This window comes from Acipenser ruthenus, chromosome 6 (assembly GCF_902713425.1).
Source record: "Acipenser ruthenus chromosome 6, fAciRut3.2 maternal haplotype, whole genome shotgun sequence".
Lineage (NCBI taxonomy): Eukaryota > Metazoa > Chordata > Actinopteri > Acipenseriformes > Acipenseridae > Acipenser > Acipenser ruthenus.
Window position 1 is genome coordinate 20,183,732 of NC_081194.1, and position 15,330 is coordinate 20,199,061.

Below are 15,330 nucleotides of genomic sequence, written 5' to 3' on the forward strand. Positions count from 1 at the left end.
CTACAAATCAAGTTATATTTTACTCAGAAACATTGTATTTATTTATTATTTCTCAGGCGAACAAACAGACAGACTTACTTTCTCAGTAAGTGGTCCTACGCCACGAGAAAGGGTTTAAAGATATGACGTCATCGTTTCTATTTGTCGTTGACCGAGAAGAGGAGGTTTGTCTAAAATACAAAACATCGTTCTATTTAGACCAGGGAAACTTACAGATCCAACATGGGCAATAATAAATCAAGTTATATGTTTTTTATATTCCAGCAATTTAGGTCCAATATCCACTGATAAACTACGGTGGCCGAGGAAGGGTAAGTGTTGCTTCTCTTGTACTGTCATTTAAGCGCAGCCGGCAAGTAAACCAGTTTAATATTAGTACAGGATTAGCATTGCTACACAAGTTAGTTCGTTTAATAATAATTTAAGAGAACCTACTAGCTGTAGCAAATTCGTCTAGAAAAAATAAGACATTTTACCTAACGCAGACTACTGGCGGCTCCTAAACAGATGACCACGTGTTTAATTGTTACAGACACTGTGGAACAGTAGGGTGTGCGCTTTAGCAGCAGTTTGTTAAAATGCAAGTTCTTCTAGTCGCATTATTTTTTTTTATACTGGTAAATTGCAGATGCCGTTTACTTTACCTAGGCAAGTGTTGAAATGTGTTATAGACTTGCACCATTGTATAGTTATGTACCCGTACAGCGGTTCAAAAAAAGAAAGCTACAGCGTTTAAATGATGATTTATTTTGTCTTTAGTCGGATACCCCTTCACTCTTAATTATGAGTGAGATACCTATTCTGACAAACCTGTAGCGATTCACTTTTTCATCTTTCCATGACCTGAAATGCAATGAATACATTGCTTGGAAATGTGATCCAATCCGAATATGTTAATAACATGGATGCATGTGTTTTTACAGAATTGCTGCTGGAGGGGTGATGGATGTTAATACCGCCCTTCAGGAAATGCTGAAGACCGCACTCATCCACCATGGCTTATCCCGCGGTATCTGTAAAGCTGCCAAATCGCGGGACAAGTGAGTTAGTTCACGTATAAATGTATTTAAATTCTTTTAAATGTACACTTTTCTGATTTCACTTGTGACCGCCATTGGTTATGATACCAAGGAAGGCTCATGTTTTGGTTGTGTACAGCACCATTACTACAAAGATAGTTCCTGCTGGAACTTGACTTGTGGGGGTTGGGTTGTGTGTGACATGAGCTAGACCAGAGGTGGTGTTTTAGGTCTATTGACCCTATTAATGTTAACAATTGCAGTTTTTATATTTTAATGTTTGCTGATTGTACAATTTATAGAGTTTATTACTGTATCAATGATGATGATTTGGCTCCCTCTACTGAAATCTGTGAGGATGAATGCCATCGTTACCCAATTTCATCTGAGATACAAGGTGTACTTGTTATGGATTTTAACCTTTGGTATAACCAGGAATTCATTGTCCATTATTGGCACTGACAAAGGTTAGTTAGGAATGTGCTTCAGATTTCTAATATAGCCGGGTGATTTTAAACAGAAGAACCTGAAAGCTTTATGCTATAGTCACATGCAAAATAAACAAGGCTCTGACATTTGATATATATATTTTTTTTATGGCAGTACAGGATTGTGAGGAAGGCAGGGTAGATTGCAACCTGTTTATTTGCTGTCTTTGCACTTTACCCAGGCGAATCCAATGTTGTTGATTTGGTCTTTACATTGGAAACTGCTTTGGCTCTAGATTTTGAAAACCAGTATTGTATTTTACAGACGTCAAGCCCACCTCAGCGTTTTTGCTGGCAACAGCGATGAACCCATGTATGTGAAGCTTGTTGACGGTGTGTGCTGAGCATCAAATCAACCTTAAGGTAGGATTGTAGGTTTTTTTATTTTTCCCCCTGTTGTGAACAACTTTTCTTGAAGTGCATTAACTCTACAGTAGAATGTTAGTAGTCCTGTTAATGAGCAACTACTGAATCAATTTGGTGAAAGCATAACCTATTTCAGTCTAAACCTCTTAATGTCATGCACAGAAGTGTGGTCAGCAATCTGGTAAGTGATTTCCTTTGTATTCGGTAGTTAGTAAGTGTCTTCAATGAGGTATGTTTTGTGATGGCTTTGCTGGAACAGTATTTGTTTTATCTATGTCTTGTCTCTCTACTGAGACTCTGTGAGGAAGAGCACCATTGTTTCCCAGTTTCTCTGAATGCAGTGATTATTTGGTTAACTGTAACTCTTTGAAGCTACAGCCTTTCAACATTCTCCTTCCCCTTTCAGGTTGATGACAACAAGAAGCTTGGTGAGTGGGTGGGTCTCTGCAAGATTGACAGAGAGGGCAAGCCCCGCAAGGTTGTTGGTTGCAGTTGTGTTGTCATCAAGGTGAGGAAATGCCTAAAATGTATAGATTGCTTTACCTTGTGTGCAGTCAAAACCATAATACTGATGCACAAAAGAAACGCAACACTTGGGTCTAATGGATTTAACATTTTTTAAGTTAGTATCGGGTATGACCTCCCTGAGCATTAACACAATCCTGGCAGGGTGGACGCATAGACCTGATCAGCCTCTGGATAGACTTGCTTTGGGATGTTCTGCCACTCTTCCTGTGCAGCTGCAGCCAGCTGGCGAAGGTTGGTTGGTCGTGGTTGTCTCCTGTGGATGGCACTGGCAGTTTGGTCCAATAGATGTTCTATTGTACTCGGGTCAGGAGAAAAAGCTGGGTACGGCAAGACCTCGACATTGTTTTCTTGAATGGTAATCTCTGTTCTTGTGTTAATTAAAATCATGTATTTTCGAATGGCTATTTATACAGATTCTTAATTGACTAATTTGGGCAATTAACTCAACTCAGATATCAAACACTGAGCAACTGGTGTTTTTATGAAATTGCATGACTTGAGCTCAGTATTTCGTTATCCCATGGAACAGTACTACTCAAACAATCAACAAACCCCTCAGCTCACTACTTAAAATGTAAAATAATTATGCATGTGCCCAATGAGCTATTGATGTTAAACTTCTACTGTTGTGTTTATTGTGCATCAGTATATATTGGTTTGTGCTTGTATTCAGTTTCGCCAGTGTAACATGGGTGCTAAACTGAATGAGTTTTGCAGCTGTGATATGAACATTACTGGCAAAATAAAATGCCAGGGTACGAGCCTTAAGGATTGTATTGGTATTCTTTGAGGTCCCTAAGAATGGTAACATTAGACTTGTATATAAGCTTGTAATGGTGGTTCTTTGTAAAGTGTATAATTGGAACATATTTACACACACATTTTTGTGTAGAATACTGCTCCATATGTTAACCTGCAAATCTAGTACATGTTTACCTTGCTTATAAGCAATATAAATAAACTATCATTTTTTCTTTTAGAATTATGGCAAGGAATCCTCAAGCCAAGGATGTCATTGAAGAGTACCTCGAGGCCAAGAAATAATGCAAATAAACACTTGAAATTGCAATTGCCTTGCATTTCTTTTTTTCAAATACAAGTTATGAATTTGGTGTTTTATAAAACCAACAAATTCATGTTTCATGTCCATCTAATGATGGCTGGTGTTTGGCTTGCAGTTATAAATACAATGCTTTGTGATTGCCTTCATACATGGTATTAGGTGATTGGGGGTGTTCATAGAACAAAATAACCCTAGTAAGTTTACAAAGCTGGTGCAGCTAAAGTGGGAAAGGGTTATAGAAATCCTGTATTAAATGTTTAACAGTGATATTGATCTCTGAGTGTGGACTAAGTTTCTGCTATATAGACAGTACTCATTGAGTTGATAAACATGCCGGGAGGTGAACTTGTTTGCAAATTCCTCACCTGTAGTCCTACTATTATCCATTGCAACATATTTTCAGTGTTCTGAAAACTACTTGGTCAATCTAATACCACCCTTCACTTTGACCTGTTACTTAAGAGGTTTGCCATATAGGGTTTGCATTTCTGCACTAACACTTCATAGCGATTTGCTTCTTAGATGTTACATGTATTTTCTATGGTTACCTTGGTCAAATTTGATCGTAGGTGTTGAGCAAGATATTTATTGTTTGGTACACAGCTGTGACTCTCTTTTTTTTTTCTTTAACAGTAGTCAGGAAGAACAAAACTAAAACTTTCAAAGACAATAACATTCTGATGCAGATTTCTTTTTTTTTTTATATATATTTACATCCATTTTTACATTGCATTCCACTTAGATTTTTCCCTGGGCATGCATTTTTGCGTATTTGTGCTCGTGAAAACTTCTGTTTCTAACTGTCAGGCTTGACATTTTTTCCTTTAGTTGTCCTGCAGTAGGTTTTTACATGCCAACTTAATTTCTAAACCAGATACCTGTATAATTTATTAAGGGATATTCCAAATTGATTCAAGTGTGGTTAATATAAATAAGATATACAGTAGTGTGCTAATTTATTAGAACACACCATTGCTTCTGTTTTGATTTGTTTTGCAAATGAAATCAAACCACTAACTGAATCTTGGAAAATTGATAATAGGCAAATTACTGATAGTAATTTAATTGATTTTTTAATAGGCCACACATGCAAATAATACAAAATAGTAAGATAAAAGGAACACAGCCACAAAGGGTAACATTTTAGACTTTTTAGATGTCTTTTAAAGCACAAAATGGTCTAACATTTTCATACATGAGTGTATTGTTTCTATATCGCTGATTACTGGCGTAAAATTGAAATTCACACCCAGAGGTAGGTGAATGATACAAATGACAAATCTTAAGATGTAAACAATCATTTGTGAAATTGTCAGGCTGATTAGATTAGAAAGGTAAATGGGATATTTTTTCTTTACTATATCAAAATGATCTAAAATGGCCTATTATGGCCACAGGGCTGATGTCCTCAGAAGGACCTGGCCCTTGCGGTGGACAAACCGTGGGGGTGGCCCCACAGGAGCCGCCAAGCTCCATCTGTCAGTAGTCAACAATAAGCCCGGCCCGGAGCAGCGACCCTCAGCTGTGCTGCCTGGTGTACCTGGATGACCTTCAAGGAAACGCTCCACTCCCTGAGCGAGGTGGTGCAATGGCTGGTGGCAGCTGGCATGAAGCTCCATCTGGACACGTGGCACTTCATGCAGCGAGATGTCACCTTTCTGGATCACAGAGTGGGTGGTGAAGGCATCCATACCAAACCGTGGAAGATCAGCGTTGACCAGGAGTGGCCTGTCCCAGCAGATCAACGCCAGTTACGAGGGTTCCTGGGTCTCGCCTCATGCTACTGTTGCTTCATTGCTCACTTCGCCACCATCACCGCTCCCCTCCACCGGTTACTGCGGAAAGGCATGCCAGAAGGCCTTTGACAACATGCAAGAGGTGCTGACCCAGGTGCCTATGCTGCTGCCCCCCTCACCCAGATCACCCATTTCTGCTTGACACTGACGCTAGTAAAGGGGACTGAAGCAGCCCTGTCGGAGCTGTGGCCGGACAGAGAGCGAATGGTACTCCACCACAACCGGTCCCTGAGCAAACAAGACCAACTGTACAGTGTGACGCGATGAGAACCGCTAGCAGTGGTAGCAGCGGTACACAACTTCCACCACTACCTCTGGGCTGCCCTTCACTATCTGCACTGACCATGCCACACTCTAAGGTCATGCTGGCTTGAGCAACTGACAACTCAAGATACAGCACCGGGTTGGGCAGCGCCATGCCAACGCTGATGCCCTGTCCTGCCGTCTGTGCTGAAGAGGGCTACAGCCACTGCAACAGATGGGAGATCCGGAGCAGGAGCTGATGTGGTGGAGCGACAGGGAGGGGAGGACGGGGAGAGGCACCAGCCAGTGAGGGGGAGCCAGGCGACTTCTGTGACTTGCAGCAAGCTGTCCATACTCACCACGGCGGAGTGGAGGCAGCAGCAAGAACGTTACCCTGACCTACAGCCAGTGTATCAGTATCGGTTTTAGAATAATCTTATACTTTGATTTGATTCATACTGTTTCTTATGAAAATGTATGAAAGTTTATTTCGCTACTCGCTGCATTCCAGTGGAGATGTAAATCTCTTGTAGTGAGGGCTTTCACAACCTGAAACAAAAACTATCCAAAGTTGTGTCCGTCATTTCTAAGTGTCTGACAGCAGACTTATTTCTACCCTATTCTGCATTTGGTAAATAGGAGTGTGGCATTGCAGTTAAAGAAACCATGTCTTTTGAATAACAAATCCATAATTAAAAATACACTGTCTTTTTGTTTTTATTTGTGACAAATACATCCCTGAAAAAAGGGGATGTTTAAGGAAAGAACTCTGACCTGGTCTGTGACACTGTGTTGGGGAGTACTGTGTGAGAACTGTAAGTATTTACTGTAAATATAATATAATCAAGTCAGTTATCTGCCTTTTCTCTAAAATGTAACATGATATCAGCCTTTATGAATTATTGTACACATTACCTATGGATTAAACTGCAAAGTGTATTGCAAGAATTATTAGCTTGTAAAAGGTGTGTCCTCCTGCCAGAACCTATTGTAAACCATGCTGTCCTTTAACAAATAAGAATAAGAAATTTAGTTTAATGGTAATTGGGTAAGTGGTATTAAAGACCTAGATGTCATTAGATACAGCATGTAAAGTGTATTAAAATGACTGATTTACAGCATGTGGAATAACTTATTGTGTTCACAAGATACTTGTAAACATGTAAGTTTGACTTACAGGTGGACGGATGTACAGACAGACACCTCCAATCTAACGCTCCCAATAACGTATGGTATATAATGTTCATACCAAGTTATATCATAATTTAGTAAGCGGTTTTCCAGAGATATGCCTATGCAAAATAAGTGTGACATACAGATTGACAAATGTACAGTCAAACAACCCCCATAGAACCCCAAAAACAAATACTCTCACAAACTAATATTACGTAACGTTAATACCAAGTTTGATCACAACTGAATTTTCCAGATAAATGGAAAATTGTGAAGTGTGACAAAAGTATGTACACTATGGTTATATAGTAATGGTATACCACACATACATTTTAGCATATATTTTAAGACCGATTAACCAATTTTATTGTACACAATTTTGTACATAATGTTGATATATCTTGGTCATCATTAATCATACAGATAGCTTTGATTTTAAAATCACAGCCGTGCTGGGGGATGCATTACTGACATACTGCTAAAAATACCCAATTTCACAAAACGCTTGTGTGTGATAATTGGAGGGAGATGTTAATTTGAGAGGCACCCTGAAGCAGCCACCTGTAAGTTACATTGTATATTTAGTTTCTGATATATACTATATACTATATATTTTTATATATAGTATATAGGATGTAATGATAATGAATATTCATTGTTAGATAAATGCTACAAATCAACAGCATTATTTTTAAGAGCAGAATCATTATTATTATTATTGTCATTATTTCTCAGGCGAACAAGCGGACAGATATTTTTCACGAACGCCGGCGGGGTCCTACCACTCGGTTTAAAAATATGACGTCACCGCTTCGCTTCCTCTTTTTTCCGAGACAGAGAGGAGGTTTGGGTGAGTTTGAGAGTGTCTGTTTGAATCTGTATAAAATACAAAACATCGTTCTGTTTAGACTAGGGAAACTTACAGATCCAACATGGGCAGCAATATATCAAGTGATATATTTTTATATTCCAGCAATTTAGGTCCAACATCCACTGATAAACTACGATGGCCGAGGAAGGGTAAGTGTTGCTTCTCTTGTATTGTCATTTACAAAGGGCAGCCGGCAAGTAAACCAGTTTAATGTTAGTACAGACAGTATTAGTATTGCGACACAAATCACTTAGTTCAATAACAATTTAAGAGAACCGACTAGTTGTCGCAAATACGTTTCACGTGTTTAATGTCTAGAAAAAGTGACACTTTACCTAACGGCAGACTACTGGTGGCTCCTTAGTAAAACAGATGACCACGTGTTTAATTGTTAGACACTTTGTGGAACAGTAGGGTGTGCGCTTTAGCAGCAGTTTGTTAAAATGCAAGTTCTTTTAGTCGCATTATTTTTTTTTATACTGGTAAATTGCAGATGCCGTTTACTTTCCCTAGGCAAGTTTTAAAATGTGTTATAGACTTGCACCATTGTGTAGTGTACCGGTACAGCGGTTCACAAAAGAAAGCTACAGCGTTTAAATGATGATTTTTTTTGTCTTTAGTCGGATACCCCTTCACTCTTAATTATGAGTGAGATATCTATTCTGACAAACCTGTAGCGATTCACTCTCCTCATGTTCATTTTTACCATGACCTGAGGCGTAATGAATACATTGGAAATGTGAACCAATCTGAATATGTTAACATGGATGCATGTGTGTTTTTGTTGTTTTTTTTTCCCCAGCATTGCTGCTGGAGGTGTGATGGATGTTAACACCGCTCTTCAGGAAGTGCTGAAGACCGCACTCATCCACGATGGCTTATCTCGCGGTATCCGTGAAGCTGCCAAAGCGCTGGACAAGTGAGTTCATTCACTTATTAGATGTGAACCTAACCTCTGGATGTCATACATTTTTATCTAATGTTTCTTTAAAGTTGCATATTTCTGATAAGTTCTGTGACAGCCATTGGTTGTGATACCAAGGGATGCTCGGATAGTATGTCTCTTGTCCTTAATTCATGTTTTGATTGTATACAGTACCTTTTACTTAAGAGAGAGTTCCTACTGGAACTACTTGACTTGTGGTAGTTAGGTTGTGTGTGACATGGTAGGCCAGAGGTGATCTATTGACCATAATTTCATGTTAGAAATATGTTTGCGGATTGTACAATCAGAGTTTATTGCTGTATCAATGATGATGATTTGGCTCCCTCTACTGAAATCTGTGAGGAAGAATGCCATCGTTACCCATTTTCATCTGAGATACGAAGTGTACCTGTTATGGATTTTAACCTTTGGTGTAACCAGGAATTCATTTTCCATTATTGGCACTGACAAAGGGTGATTAGAAATGTGCTTCAGATTTCTAACATAGCAGCATGATGCAAACAGTAGGCACACAGTCAGTTTTAGACCTGCAAGCTTTATGAAATTCTTTACATTGGAAACTGCTTTGGCTCTAGATTCTGAAAACCAGTGTTATATTGTATTTTACAGACGTCAAGCCCACCTCTGCGTTCTTGCTGGCAACTGCGATGAACCCATGTATGTGAAGCTTGTCGAAGCTCTCTGTGCCGAGCATCAAATCAACCTTATTAAGGTAGGATTTACAGTGTGTGTGTTTTCTCTGTGTGAACCACTTTTCCTGATGTGCGTGACTCCACACTAAAATATTAGTCAAGTTAATGAGGAACTACTGAAAGAATCAACTTTGTGAAAGCACACCCTATTTCAGTCTAAACCTCCAATATCTTATACACACGAAAGTGTGAGCCACAATTTGGTAAAAGTGATTTCCTTTGTATTCGGTAGTTAGTAAGTGTCTTCAATGAGTTATGTTTTGTGATGGCTTTGCTGGAACAGTATTTGTTGTTTTATCTATGATACAGACTTGGCTCTTTCTACTGAGGCTCTGTGAGGATGAGCACCATCGTTTCTCTGAATGCAGTGTTTATTTGGTTAACTAACTCTTTTGAAGCTACAGCCTTTCAACATTCTCCTTCCCCTTTCAGGTTGATGACAACAAGAAGCTTGGTGAGTGGGTGGGTCTCTGCAAGATTGACAGAGAGGGCAAGCCCCGCAAGGTTGTTGGTTGCAGTTGTGTTGTCATCAAGGTGAGGAAATGCCTAAGAAATGTAGATTGCTTTACCTTGTGTGCAGTCAAAACCATAATACATTGGTCTGTGCTTGTATTAAATTTCGCCAGTGTAACATGGGTGCTAAACTGAATGTGTTTTGCAGCTGTGATATGAACATTACTGGCAAAATAAAATGCCAGGGTACGAGCCTTAAGGATTGTATTGGTATTCTTTGAGGTCCCTAAGAATGGTAACATTAGACTTGTGTATAAGCTTGTAATGGTGGTTCCTTGTGAAGTGTATAATTGGAACATATTTACACACAGATTTTTGTGTAGAATACTGCTCCATATGTTGACATGCAAATCTAGTACATGTTTGATTTGCTTATAAGCAATATAAATAAACTTTTTATACTCTTTTCTTGTAGGATTATGGCAAGGAATCTCAAGCCAAGGATGTCATTGAAGAGTACTTCAAGGCCAAGAAATAATGCAAATAAACATTTGAAATTGCAATTGCCTTGTATTTCATTTTTCAAATACTAGTTATGAATTTGTTTTATAAAACCAACAAATTCATGTTTCATGTCCATCTATTGATGGCTGGTATTGTGAGTTTGGCTTGCAGATTGTAAATACAATGCTTTGTGATTGCCTTCATGGTACACACTATTAGGCGATAGGGGGGTTCATAGAACAAAAGAACCCTACAGTAAGTTTACGAAGCTGGTGCAGCTACAGTGGGAAATGTTTGACTGAGATTGACCTCTGGCCTGATATGGATATCAGTGAGGACTACATTATTGTTGTATAGACAGTACTCATTGAATTAACTTTCTGTGAGGAACTTGTTTGCAAATTCCTCACACCTCACAAAGCCATTGCAACTTTGTATTTTCAGTGTTCTGGAAACCACTTGGTCAATCTAATTACCACCCTTCACTTTGACCTGTTACCTAAAATGATGACTTAGTTCATAAATTATATTTGTGGGTGTCTAACAAGATAATGTTTGGTACACAGCAGTATTTACACTTTTATATTACCAGTAAAGTAAGGAACAACAATTTCTATCAAAATGTTTAACTTGTCAGGCATGACCATTTGTTTCCCTTAGTTGTCTTGCAGTAGTTTTTTACATAGCAATGTAATTTTTCCCTCCCTATTATCTAACCAGATACCTGTGGAGTTTATTTTAATATTCCAGTTTGATTCAGTTGTATAGAATAGAAGTGATACGGTAGGATGCAAATGTATTAGAATGCCCCGTTGCTTGTTTTGATTTGTTGTGCAGATGAAATCAAACCACTAACTGAATTGCCAAAATGGGTAAATTAGTGACTAATTTAATTGACTTAATAGGCCATAACAATTTAAAATGGTAAGAAAAGGAACACAGCCCCAAAGAGTTGCTTAGGATGCCTAATTTAAAGCACAAAGTGGTTTTAATATTTTCACATTTATTGCCTATTTCTATGTCGCTGATTACTGACTGAAAATTGAATTTCTCACACCCCTTTTTCTTGCGGGTATATATAAACGACAGATCTTAAGGTGTTCAAATACATTTGTACATTGCTGTGAATTTTAGGTACCAAGGATGAAAAAAATAATACTGCAGGGAACTCTTATAAGCCAGTTGTCATAAGTCAGTCAGAGTAAAGGGATTCTCTTTCAAAGTAAGCATTGTATTTGTTTATTCATCAGACCAAGTAAATGTTTTTCCAGTCGTCCGGGGTCAACTCCAACAAACTTGTAGATTTGGTACTAGTTAATACGGTACTATCTCGGTCATCCCCAGCTGTGTACTAATTTAGTACCAATTGCAACGAAAAAATGCGGAACAAAGTTGGACTAGTTGATCCCCAGCTTCAGTACGGAGCTCAAGCTTAAGCTTTTTGTTGTAGTGTGCTACCAAACAGGAACTGAAAGGGGAGGGGGGCAACACCAAATCTGAGTGATTGGTTCCGGCTTTATAATTATATTGAGTTATTTCGTTGTTTTTTTATTTTTTATTTATTTAAGAAACAACATCTTTATTATTGTTTAATTTACATTTTTTATTTAAATAAAGAAAATTATGTAATGACATGTATTGACGCACAAAAGTAAATACTAAGGCTGAATTGCATAAGAATATTTCCCCATTTTCTTAAACCAAATTCACATGTATAATCTAATTTTCATAAAACACCACCAAAATGAATGAAGCTGCATTAAAAGATAAACAAAACTTTTATTAGTTCTCATTTAATTCACACAAAACAAATGCATTTATGTATAGGACCAAAGGTGTACGTACTGTAGATTATAGAAGGTGGAGATCGAATCAGAAATGCTAATTATATATTTCAGGTATAGCCTATAAAAGCTTAATTTCTCAGAACATCCATACGAAGGCAATCATGGCCAGTAGTCATGTGCAAAATTATACAATGGAGAAACAACTTTCATAGGGTGTATAAAAGATTTTATTGAAACAAGGATGGCCTTTTGGATTCCACAGCAATTCTGCAGCGCACAACTGCAGCAAATACATGCAGATTTAATGCTGCCTTCTCTACGGAAGAGGCTGCAAGTAGAGACTGGAATTATTATTTGTATTTTTTTTTTATAAAAACAAATAGTATTTTTTTTTATAAATAGGCCTATGTGAAGTTGGATAAGTTGAATAAGGATGAGACTGGTTTTGTTGCAAACATTTTGGCCATTTTTTTTTGTTCTTTCTAGATTTCATTTTATATCAATCATTTTATATACTTTTTGGTTATATACTTTTTGGGTTTAATATCCTCTAGTCTAGAGGGCAACAGCAGTTACTTTGTGGTTGTTGCAATTGAGACAAATGAATAAGCAGCTGGGGACTTCAGCGGCTTAGTTCGTTGCAATTGGTATTAACTTGCGTACTAGTTTAGTACCATCCTCCATACTAACCACAGGATCATTCCCAGTTAGTACGCTCCCTTCAGTTCGTTGCAATTGACCCACAAAGTCTAATAATGTTTGTGTCACCTAAGGGTCAGTTATATTCTGTTAATTGAGTGATGTACAGCTGTGAATTATTCTGCCTAATTATCTGTATTCTGTTCTGCTGGAAATGGGTTTATTGGTACTTTAATTAATGAACTTGATTAGTAATATCTCACACTTATAAGAACATTTGTATTTTTCTTAAGTCTTGCAATAGAAGGTAATAAATACACTGATCCCTCCCCTTAAGATAAGAACTTATGAACACAAGATGGCCGCAAGAACTTTACAATACAGCTCTCTCATCCCAGTTTCTACTTTGCTGTCCAGTCCTTTTTCAGACACTGGTGGCTGATTGATACAGCCGTTGTCACCTATTGGGACAGCTACATAAAGCATTTAGTCCAGTGCAAAGTTTGCATTATTTTTTTTATTGTAAAAAGAAAACAAAAACAAACAGGGTACAACTAGCAGAGTCAACAGAAATTCGGTGTACACAACAGCACTTAAATACACTTACTGTGTTTAATTCTTTAATTTTGTAACATTCACACTTTGCACTGGAACAAATGCATAATGATTCACATGTATTGCGCCTTTGTGGAAGGGCATTCATTTTGGAACTAAGCCATACCATTTCAAAATAGTCAGAGGGGTAGTCTGGCAAAAACTATAAAATATAAAACCATCTGAGGGTTCAAATCCTAAAACCAATATTAAAATAATCTTCACTACCACAGAAGTAGAGGACCATCATTAAGCATACCGATTTGGTTAATGTATATGTTTTACTACTCACCACAAATCTAATTATAATGCTTTTAGGTTGTATGTACAGTGTACTGTCATTTGGAAAACTGCCTCGGACTTCCGAGAATTACTCTGCAGGTACTCTGTACAACATGTTTGAGAGAATGCTCAAAAAGCCTTGATGAATAAGTCTACAACAATGGCAATTAATTGAATCTTCAGTAGATTTTTAATGCAGCACTGCAGTGACCAACAGCTGTAAATATCTTTAATTTACCACTTAAAATGTTTTAGCTTTAAAACAGTTACATCAGAGGGATCTAGACCATTCGTACACCCTAAGACTTTCTATAAATATGTATAAAACTTCCTAAAATATTGACTGAGTTACATAACACATATTAGGATGCTGTTGGTGAACATGGAACAATTGCACTCACTAAAAAAATGTGCATCTTCAGAATAATCAATATTTGAACTTAGTTCAAGAGTCTTGTGACCTGGTTTGTGTACACAGCATTGTGTGCTGTGTTTATACAGAATGGTTGAACTGTGTTGTGTAACAAAAGTAACTGGAAAGGCTAATTGTGAAACACAAGCAGGATACTCTTCATGTTACCAACAGGAGATGCTTAAGACTATAAATGTTTGTTTATAGAGTGCTGCTTGGAGTTATTTTTTAACCTTCTTTTATGTGAAGAGTGTTTTACACATTGAGGTATTGAACTGGAACTACAAAAAAATAAAATACCCTCCACAGCAGTAACATCTGTGCTGTTGAGTGAATAGTTTGTAAGTCATGCGAGATCCATTAACACAAACGGTCCTTTATTTTCTATTTGCTCCGACTGATGCTTTTTTCTGCTTTTAATGCAGAACTGCAAATCTGATAAACTTTGAAATTTGGTCATGTCAAAAATTCACAATTTTTATCTACATAAGTTTTTTGTTCTTTAACCAAAATTACAATGCAACACACAAACACTTTTTTTTTCTTCGTTTTAAGGCACAACAAATGATTATGCAGATTCTGCTTGTCAAACTTGCAAAAGTGACAATATCCCGAACTCTCAACAACATCCCTTTCCAGAGGCTGTTGCCACAGTAAACTAGTAACCATAAAACCATTTACACAAATTATAGTTCTAGACTTGATTGTCATCATATTCAAAATGGATTTCTATTGCAGGTGTTGCTGGGACAGGTAGGTTAATGTTTGCTTAAAATGTTGCGAATATATTCCATCTTGAGGAATGCTGTTGATCACCATCCTGTCGGAGGAAAGAAGCAGTCTTATTTAGTAAGCAAATGAGTCTGTCATTTAAAAAACTGTTCATTATAAGATTGCAGAAGGCTTCATCTTAATGGGGTGTGTGCCAGCAACGTCCATCACATCTATGCTTTAAAAAAATGCATGTATTGATGTAAGACCATATGTAGATCTGATATGCAGGTTCTTTCTGGCCATCCGAGCTCCTGTTACTGAAAGAGTTCTCGTCTTGTTAAGACAGTTCATACTTGTTAGCCAGAAGTAAAAAAAAAAAAAAATCTCAGTGTATTTTGTTTTTTAAATATAAAAAGGACTTCCAACGTTCTAATACAATTACAGGTACTCCAGTTCCAGTGCTTGATGCAAAGCCAACAGATCTGAGTGACTCGATATCCTCCAGAAAGGCATATTGTGCTGCGTTGAAAACAATAAACAGTGATTAAGAATGGTAATAACAGGGCTTCACTCTTGCAGAAAAGGTTGTTAGACAGATTCTGTAAAAAAAAAAACAAAAAAAAAACCCACACACCACTTGCTCATGCAAACTATATACATATATATTTTTTATCTAACAGAACTGAAGCCAGAACATGCAGAGATTTGTAACCTAAATGCACCACCACCACCCTGCAAACAAACAGCGTAGGAAATCTGC

General features: G+C 37.6%; 2 protein-coding genes, 5 non-coding genes and 1 pseudogene across 27 annotated transcripts in view; 7 read left to right on the forward strand and 1 right to left on the reverse strand.

Annotated features, from left to right (window-relative positions):
* Positions 1-95: 95 nt before the first annotated feature.
* Positions 96-3,470, forward strand: LOC117410433 (small ribosomal subunit protein eS12-like; annotated as a pseudogene).
* LOC117411632 (small nucleolar RNA SNORD101) lies at positions 731-810 on the forward strand. Its single transcript, XR_004545823.1, has one exon. It is a non-coding gene; the product is annotated as a small nucleolar RNA SNORD101 (small nucleolar RNA).
* Positions 1,332-1,414, forward strand: LOC117411647 (small nucleolar RNA SNORD100). Its single transcript, XR_004545838.3, has one exon. It is a non-coding gene; the product is annotated as a small nucleolar RNA SNORD100 (small nucleolar RNA).
* A 3,965-nt stretch (positions 3,471-7,435) lies between the features above and the next one.
* LOC117410434 (small ribosomal subunit protein eS12-like) lies at positions 7,436-10,201 on the forward strand. Its single transcript, XM_034016979.2, has 6 exons — positions 7,436-7,526; positions 7,650-7,696; positions 8,350-8,466; positions 9,103-9,205; positions 9,618-9,719; positions 10,114-10,201. Exons 2-6 carry the CDS (start codon positions 7,683-7,685, stop codon positions 10,174-10,176), a joined length of 399 nt encoding a protein of 132 aa, XP_033872870.1. The 5' UTR covers positions 7,436-7,526; positions 7,650-7,682; the 3' UTR covers positions 10,177-10,201.
* On the forward strand, positions 8,139-8,218 carry LOC117411631 (small nucleolar RNA SNORD101). The gene has a single exon (XR_004545822.1). It is a non-coding gene; the product is annotated as a small nucleolar RNA SNORD101 (small nucleolar RNA).
* On the forward strand, positions 8,791-8,873 carry LOC117411646 (small nucleolar RNA SNORD100). The gene has a single exon (XR_004545837.2). It is a non-coding gene; the product is annotated as a small nucleolar RNA SNORD100 (small nucleolar RNA).
* LOC117411645 (small nucleolar RNA SNORA33) lies at positions 9,805-9,942 on the forward strand. The gene has a single exon (XR_004545836.2). It is a non-coding gene; the product is annotated as a small nucleolar RNA SNORA33 (small nucleolar RNA).
* A 2,864-nt stretch (positions 10,202-13,065) lies between the features above and the next one.
* eya4 (EYA transcriptional coactivator and phosphatase 4) overlaps positions 13,066-15,330 on the reverse strand; it is a 111,292-nt gene continuing 109,027 nt past the window's right edge. For all 21 annotated transcript variants that reach the window (XM_059025199.1, XM_059025198.1, XM_034016971.3 and 18 more), the window contains one exon: positions 13,066-15,089. In XM_059025199.1, the coding sequence (XP_058881182.1) occupies positions 15,009-15,089 (81 nt within the window). In that variant the 3' untranslated portion in view covers positions 13,066-15,008. The remainder of the gene's footprint in view (positions 15,090-15,330) is intronic.